The sequence below is a fragment of the Vipera berus genome, assembly GCF_964194415.1.
Source record: "Vipera berus genome assembly, chromosome: 5".
NCBI lineage: Eukaryota > Metazoa > Chordata > Lepidosauria > Squamata > Viperidae > Vipera > Vipera berus.
In genome coordinates this window covers 33,110,359-33,118,892 of record NC_138207.1, presented here as the reverse complement: position 1 = coordinate 33,118,892, position 8,534 = coordinate 33,110,359, and the positions used below count along the sequence as shown (strand labels likewise).

Sequence of the window (8,534 nt, the reverse complement as noted above, 5' to 3'; positions counted from 1 at the left end):
AAGCACAATTATTTTATCTAAGCTAACTTTGAAAATAAGCAATTATTCACTCAAAACAAAACACAGTCTATTGTCCAGAAATAATATTTATTCATTGACCTTAAAACACAGAATAGAAAAAGCTTTGTAAATAAAACTATATATATATATATATAATATATGTATATGAATGCTTTATTTTTTATTTGATACTTCACAAAAAACACTACAGACAATAACAAAATATTTCAATTCATTTAAAAAACTCCTATTTTGGTGGCCAATTGGCTTTGATCAAGATATCCCAAGATTTACTATTTGACAGTTTTAATTTTATTTCATAAATTGTTTCTTAAAAAAATTGAAGCAATTTGTTATTTGATCAAGATTTCAAACATTTAAAGATACTCACAAACCACAGAACAGTTCATAGGAGTTTATACAGACTGTTCAGTGCCAAATCATCCATCACAGTGACCAATTGAGACACAAAACCAAACTACTTTTGCACCTGAAGGAGTCATCTGGGCACAATCATTTTCACAAGCAATATAGAGCACTTGCTGGGAGCTCACAGAAATCACCTGTGGAAGTTCCTGCAATTGCTGATGCTCAAAATCACATGCAGAGACTACAGGAGCAGCTATAGCTGAGGTCCATGAGCTCCTCTTTCATACAAGTAATATTACTCATGAAAAAGGGGCTGCCAGAGTTCTTGTGGGCAAAAAGCAGCTAAGTATAATGCCTGAACATGCCTCAAATTTCTTAAAGAAAAGTAAATCACAACTGAACTGGGGTAGAATTTAATCCAATGAGGAGACATAATATTTAAACCACTACATGTTTTCCATTGCCCTTTTGGTAATATGTTCTTTCCCCTTTTCAGACTTATCCTGGTTTAGATATTCCAGAACTTTTGCTAGCATCTCTTCATCCATATATGGTCTGTTCTGGGTGTCATCATTCTCTTTAGCCATTGGCAGCCTTTTGCCGAATAAAGTGAATGGATCTGGTTCATGACTTCCTATTTGGTCTAGATGGTCACGTTCAGATGAAACTGCAAGTGGAATTTCTTTCTTCAGACCTGTATTGATAACTTCAGGATACTTTGTCAACATCTTGGCTAAGTAGTCTGACAGCTCTTCTTCTTTTCCATTCAGTGATTCTTGTTTCATTTGTCTTTCTAAACGGTTAAGCCAAGCCACTTTCGAAAGTATATTTTGATCAGATCTTGCAGGCAGGTACCATTTTGGAAATCCATTTTCTTCATTTATTTGATGTCCAGGATAAGGAGGTTTTTGATTACCAACATTTTCCATCTCTAAAAGATTGATAATGTCTTCAACATTCAGGTCTTCTGGCAAATTATCTGGCAGAACATTAAATCTTTGCTTTTGATAACCATGTAAGGAGTTCATCTTATTTTTGAATAAGTCTGAGTTTTCTAAATTAATCTCAGGGATTTCATCAACATCTTCAATCAGTTCAGGTTCTTGTTCCTTTTCATTCTGATGTTTATCTCCAGATTTCAACATTTCTATTAAATCCTCAGGTGGGATCTGTAAATTTCTTGAGATTTCTATCAACTGATAAACTGCTTGAGGATCAAGCTGTTTTTCAAAATATTTGGCTGCTCTTTTGTCTTCATTTTGGTTGATCCCTAACATATCACCTCCTGGTCTATTCATCATTTTTTTCAAATAATAATCCATCAACTGTGAGACATCTTCAAGGACTTGATTTTTATTATCTTTTTTCATGTCATCTTCCAGGGTACCTGCTCTCTTTATTTCATCATTGATCTCTTCATTTTTCTCAATTTCTTCTTTACTGTCTCTTATTTCTTCTTGAGTTTGACTTTCCATTTTTTCCTCTATTGGGTTCCAATCTTCTCCTCCAACCACATCTTCATAAGCAATGTTATTTCCTTTAAAAGCATCATCTTCCTCGTCAGCATATAGCTTTTGTTCCTCATTAAGCCTTTCTTTGTTTAGATTATGAGGTGCCATCATTTTCCCTAGCTCCTGAAATACAGATTCTAAAGTTGCAAGACTTTGGGGTGTGTACTGTTCTTCCACTATTTCATTTGTTCTTTTATAAGGATTATCCCTTGAATTTTCTTCAAAGTATGTATGTGGAATCTTAAATTTGTTACGTGTTGTAGCAGGCCAAGTACGCTCATCATAATCATCCATTGTTCCATCCAGAAAGATATTGTCTGAATTCAGGGGATTAAGTTTATTTTCTTTTGAGAGAACTTTTGATTCTTTCTCTCTTTGTCTTATGGTTTCCAACATTGTCTTAACCCACTGGGAATCATCTTCTGGGAAGGACTCCCTTAGGTTGTCAGGTAAATAGTGTTGGTTTTTGCTTTCTTTTGACTGTAGAACAAATGGAGAAATTTGATAGGAACTATAATCTGGACTGGTTTCAATATTGCTGGTTTGTTTTCTAAGACTTTCTATGTATTCCAGAGCTTTGATCATATCTGGGCTTGGAAGCCTCTGCAGATTTTTCATTAGATAGTCTGGATCATTCTGTTGGTTTTGAAAACTTTGAAATGAAGCAGAATTGGCGTAAGAGAAGAGCACAAAAACTTGGACAAGAGGCAAAAGTATTCCAAGCCAGGAGATTTTATCAGCCATATTTGAAATGTTTCCTTAAAATAAAGAAAAAGAAAAAGAAAATTAACACAGACAGGTACAGTTTAAATATCTTCTATGGTCAAGTATAGACAACAATAACAGCTTTAGACTAAAAAGTAACTTATAAGTTACTTCAAGTTGAATGTTATTTATTTACTTAGTTATGTTCAGATATCATAAAAATGAAACTGAACTAACCATAATCTATACAAATAGTTATAACTAACTGTTTGCATAGAAGTTGCTCCTTGTAATTTAGTGTCAGGTGTGAAAGACCAGGTCCACACATGAAGGTCCAATTAAACTGATTTATTGCTAAAAAGCCTATGCACACAAATATTCTCAACTAGTGGTTACTGCCTGCTTGGAGTTAGATAAGGATCACAGAATTCAAGGGGGCTTGGACTTAGTCTGCTTGTGGCTATGTAGGGATTGTAGGCTAATCCCTCTTTTAATTCCCCCCCCCCGCAGGCTCTGCGACTTCTTCGTCTACAAATTGTTTTGTTTTCCTTATTGTTCCCTTAGATACTTCAATAAATAATCATGAAGCCTATCTCTAAATTTTAAATTATACTTTATGTGGGACAGCTATTATTTCTTAAACAATAATATTGATTTCCTAGACCGACCCTTAAATTCCTTATATTATGTATTTTTATGAACTTAATACTTCCAAATTTTGGACAAAGCATTTTCAAAATCTAGAACTAGTTACCAAAAATGGTTCAGGGTCCATTAAGTTATCTGTGAACATTTGCCTTAACGCTTGCCAGATTTTCTGAACCACCTGATTTTTTACCTTTTTTATTTTTAGTTGAAAAAAGGAAGCTGGTATTTTGCAAAATTCAGGATTAGCCACCATCATTATTTTTAGTTTCATGAATTTTTCTGGGCCCCAATGGGCTCCATAAATTTGATGAGTGGTTACCTTCCAGTGTTTTGTCTGAAAGTGTACTTACTATCCTAGAAAAGGGACAAACTAAGTCAGTATAATAAACTCTTCTTGTGTTTGGGGGACCTGAAGGAAATGGCAAGATTCTGATAAACTTGTTATTTCTAACTGATTCCAGAGCATTTGTTTACTTTTAAATGAAGAACCCAGCACTTCTAGCAGCCATTTTGTGGGAATATTCATAGTAAATTCTTAAAATTCCAAATGTGCCCACTAATCCAAAATGGTTGCCATCAATCAATAAAAATGAGTCTATTGTTATGATCTCAAATTGTAGCAACCTGACATAGGATAAAAGAATAAATTTAATGATAATGCAGTAATAAAGCAGAAAAAAATAACTGGGTTCTGTTGATAATTACTAACTCCCTTGTGCAACACAGTGCTTCGTTATGACCAAATTCTGCAAATAATAAAATAATAAGCTCAGACTTATTAATAAGTTAAAGTTATATAATTGGAGCAGTAGATAAGTAGTGTTAGTAAATAAACACAATATATATAACAAATGGGAATAAATATTTTATGGAAAATAAATCTCTGTCTCTATCACCAAATATTTATAACATACTCCCAAGTGCAAAATTAAAGCAATCTTGATAGTCAAGTCAGCTTTTTCCCTTGACAAAGAATACAGATTTTAATTGCTAGCATGGATTATGTTTTTGTAATGTTTAGATGTGCCTGAAATTGCAGCCAGATTTATCTAGTGCATAAAGAAAACAAGATAAATGCTTAATCAAAAGATAAATAAGTCCATAAGATATTATATCAAATATTGACAAACATAGGTTTTCCTATCTACAGTTTAACAGAATGAGTAATGAGTAAATGATCTATTGATTTACTGATTCCAAAACCTTGCATTCAGAAAACAGAACCTCAAAGAAAAAATAACCAGACCTTAATAAAAATAAAAAAATAGACTTCTGAGATAATTTATTTTTAATTTTTGCAATATATTTTATTGTTTTACCTTTAACATTTACTATTTCAAGAAGAACATTTTGCAAAGAAAGATTAGCAAATATCAGTCAGTCTGAGAGGCTAAATGTGCTTGCCTAATATTTCATCACATATATGCTTTTAATAAAAAAAATATTTTTGTCTAAAATGCATTTAAGGAAGCCTTAAATGGAAGGAAGACAGGGCAATACTGAATAGAACACTAAAACCTTCTGGCGAGTAAACCATTTGCAAGACTGTGGCCATTCTCATTTGTAAATAAGCATTTCATATTTATGTTAATGGGGGAATTATTTTTAAAAATCCTCTTTATAAAAAGAATAGTACAGCCCATATGGGATTTAACCATTCTAATTATAAAATGATTGATCAGAGATATTTATTTCTTCAGAGATGTAAATGTTAGCTCTATAACATTTGGCTGTATCATCTGTGGGAGAAAGTAGTAAGCAAAATAGTGAATTGAATATTATATTAAAACTGTTGTTGTTTTTTTAGAAATGGAATTTTTCCTCTTCTTTTATATACAGACAATATATATACATGATTGCCTTTTAAAAAAAATATTTTTAAGAGAGAGATTGCAATATCCAGATGAGAGAAAAATTAAATCCAGAAGGGACGTAAAATAGTATCTGCCTAGTTCAACTTTTTTTCTAGTCCATTCATTTTTCCTCCTCCCTTTTACACTTTAAAATATCCTGTTGATATAGTAGTGGTTCATGAGGTACAGGAAAACAATTCAGTAATGCTAGTTTATCTTACGCTCTTGTGAGTAAACACACACATACCACATAAGGCTTATTATGCCATCCAAGCAATAGTAGAGTTGATTTGCAGCACAGTATGACATAATTTACATATTGAGCTAATTAAAATATTACAACAGAATTGCTTTATTTTTCTCCAACAATGCTCCAAATAAGAATTTAGATTAATAAATATACTAGTTAATAATCTGTTAATTCTCAAGGCTCTATTCAATATCATTTCAAAATAGGAAAAGGAATTCTTTCTTTGACAAGGTCCTTGAAAGAGCATTTTTTTTTCTTACTTTACAATAAATATTGCAGCCCAAGTGCTTGAATGGCTTTAGTCAAATAGCTTCTAATGACCAATGAAAGCCTGTGGAAGAAATATAAATGAGTAGCAGATAAAAACAAACAAAATGTGGATTATTGTATGGAATCCAATTTTAATGCTAGTTCAATAAAGATAAATCAGTAGGACTTAATTTATAAACTTAACTCCTAGTGATTTTAGTGAAGTTATCTGGATTTCACTATAGTTGACTGGAATATTAGCAAGTTAATACCACCATTTTAAAATTGTTGAACTGACTGCTAGTTGTTTTAGATTATTTATATATATTTCAAACAAAATTCTTGTTTTTATCGTGTACCACGAATTACAACTGAGTGCTTAGTAATGAAGATTTATTTCAAGGTAAAATAATGGTAAGTTCCAGACATGAACAATGAGCAAAATGCATCAAAATTTTACAGAATTAAAATAGTTTTTTAAAATCTTATTCTATGCTTCAGTTGGTATATTTTATGCTAAAAGGGCCATCTTTTAATTTAATTGGATAAATATAAAAAGAAAATATTTAGAGACTTTCCACTCTCCCCCACAGTAACTGCATTATTTTATACTTTACTACATGTGAAAGCACAATGAATTCCAAATGCAACTCCAGTATCTCCAAATAACTGCTTATTAGAAAACCCTTTAGTTTACTTCTATATAGAAGTAAATAATATCCTTGAATAGAATGATAAAACTCTTAATATAGTCAGTGGAGTGAAGCTTTTAGCTCTTAATATATTCAATAGAATATACTCTTTCCTGAATATTCAATAGGAATTATGCAGATATCCAATGTACTTATTTTATCCATAAAGACATACAATTATCCATACATTTATAAACTTTACTTTTATCCAGATTAGAATATTAGAAATTCCATATTACGTGGAAGAACAAAGTGTTAGCAGCATTATGTTTTAAAATATAGTGACTTATTTCTGAGATTTAGATGCACTAACACTGACTAAAAAAATGAAGCTTTATGCTTCATTTCTGAACTAAACTACTAAAAATCCTGAAATATTGTTTGCTGTATAAGGGTTTTTAATAGCTCTCAGGTATAATTATCAACACTCTCATTCACCTAGTTTCTTGTTATTTTTGATATATATGGTTAAATCACAAGGTACGAACGATATATTTAACATCTACATACAATCCTATTTCTGCATTGGTAAGCAAAGTGCATCAGGTTTCCATTTCATATGTTTTCTGAGTAGGTAATTTGCTGCTTCTAGCTTATTCTTTCTTAGAAAGCTGCCTACAGAGAAAATATACATTGACTCTTCCATTTCATTTGTCGAGTAAAAAAGAAAACCTCTATTCTTACCTGTGTCTGAAGCAACCTAAAGCATGATATTGACTATATCCATTCGCTCTGAGTTTACGGACTGTTTTCAGCACCAGGAGAGCTCCCTCCGCTTATAGTGTATATCACCTGACTCTTACTGACAGACTGACGTCACCCCAACCGGTTGGGGGAAAAAACAAAAAGACTTTCCTTTTGAGAAGGAATATTACAGAAAAAGCGTCGTTTGGCTTCATTACTTGAAGGGAGGAAGGAAGAGATTTCCTTTGTATGATTACGCCACCTGTCTTCCTCTAGGGAAAACTGCATTCTTCTTTGCAGTTAGGCAGTCCCTGAAAAACCTTTTAAAAATGATCAATCTGTTCAGCAGTTTATATATTTCCCTGTTGCCTATTCCTTGACATGAACCTGCAGGAAGTAGTGTTGATCTTGACTTCTGAGAGCAGAGAGGGATTTACAGGAAACTGGCAAGAATTCCAGATTTCCATATATTTAGAAATCGCTGTAGTAGAAGGACATCTACTTGCACTCTGTAGGTTTCCAATGATGCAGCTGAAAGTATGAAAGCTTGAGAATAATCAGGAAAAATGGTGACAGAATAGTGATATATGATCACATTTAGTACTGAATACAAATTACTAGATTTTTCAAAATTATAAATCTATCCTTTGCAGTGGGTTCTAGCTGGTGAATCTCAAGACTTCAGGAAAAACAAATGCAAGAGAGGGATTTGATTACTACTGCTGCTTTCTATTACATTCATTTGTCTAGACATGTATGTATGTTTAACATTTGTTTTGGAGGAGTTGCTCTTAAAGTCTCTAATGAAATTATAATCAAACACACAGAGACATACACACATAATGAAAAAAATGAACCTAATAAGTTTTCACTATGTAATTATAATGATATGTCTGCTAATATCATTGCAACAAAGTATAAATTTTAAGCTTCTATCTGTAGCAGCTCTATTTTTATTGGGGGAGGTTTATGCGGAAAAAGCCAAACGTAAATATAATCTTGCACGAATACCTCACATTCAGGAATCTGTCTTTTATTTTCCAGTAGTTATTCATCATAGGGATTTGCCACCATAACACATCATTGGAATACTATCTTGGATAATCAAACTAGCAACCTTTTGCTTCTTAGTGAACCCAGGGCCAAGTTTATTAACTTTTTTTTTATTAAAGAGTTTTACAAAAAAAGTTTTTACAATACATATTCCCAAAACCCACCCACCCCAAACCACCCCCCTTCCCCCCTGCTTCCCAGAGCTAAATACAGGGTTATAGATATAATAATCATATTCTAACTAAAAATTATCCATAATATAAAATTAACCAAATTCATAATGTGCTTTAACTCCCCTTTAACATAGATGCATACAAAGTACTAACACTAAAATTAATAACAATATCCCTCTAAAATCTACTCATAAGCTAAATGGAACTTTTTAGTCCCATATTTATTCTGAATATAATCTATCCATCTCCTCCAAACTGAAATATATCTTTCTTGTGAATGATCCTTCAAATAAGCAGAAATCTTAGACATTTCTGCAAGATTCGATACTTTAAACACCCATTCTTCT

General features: G+C 32.2%; 1 protein-coding gene across 1 annotated transcript; it reads right to left on the bottom strand.

Moving 5' to 3' along the window:
• Positions 1–815: 815 nt before the first annotated feature.
• Positions 816–2,624, bottom strand: SCG2 (secretogranin II; the record flags this gene model as incomplete). Its single annotated transcript, XM_081328715.1, has 1 exon — positions 816–2,624. The coding sequence occupies one exon, from the start codon at positions 2,622–2,624 to the stop codon at positions 816–818; it is 1,809 nt and encodes a 602-aa protein (XP_081184841.1).
• Positions 2,625–8,534: the final 5,910 nt, after the last annotated feature.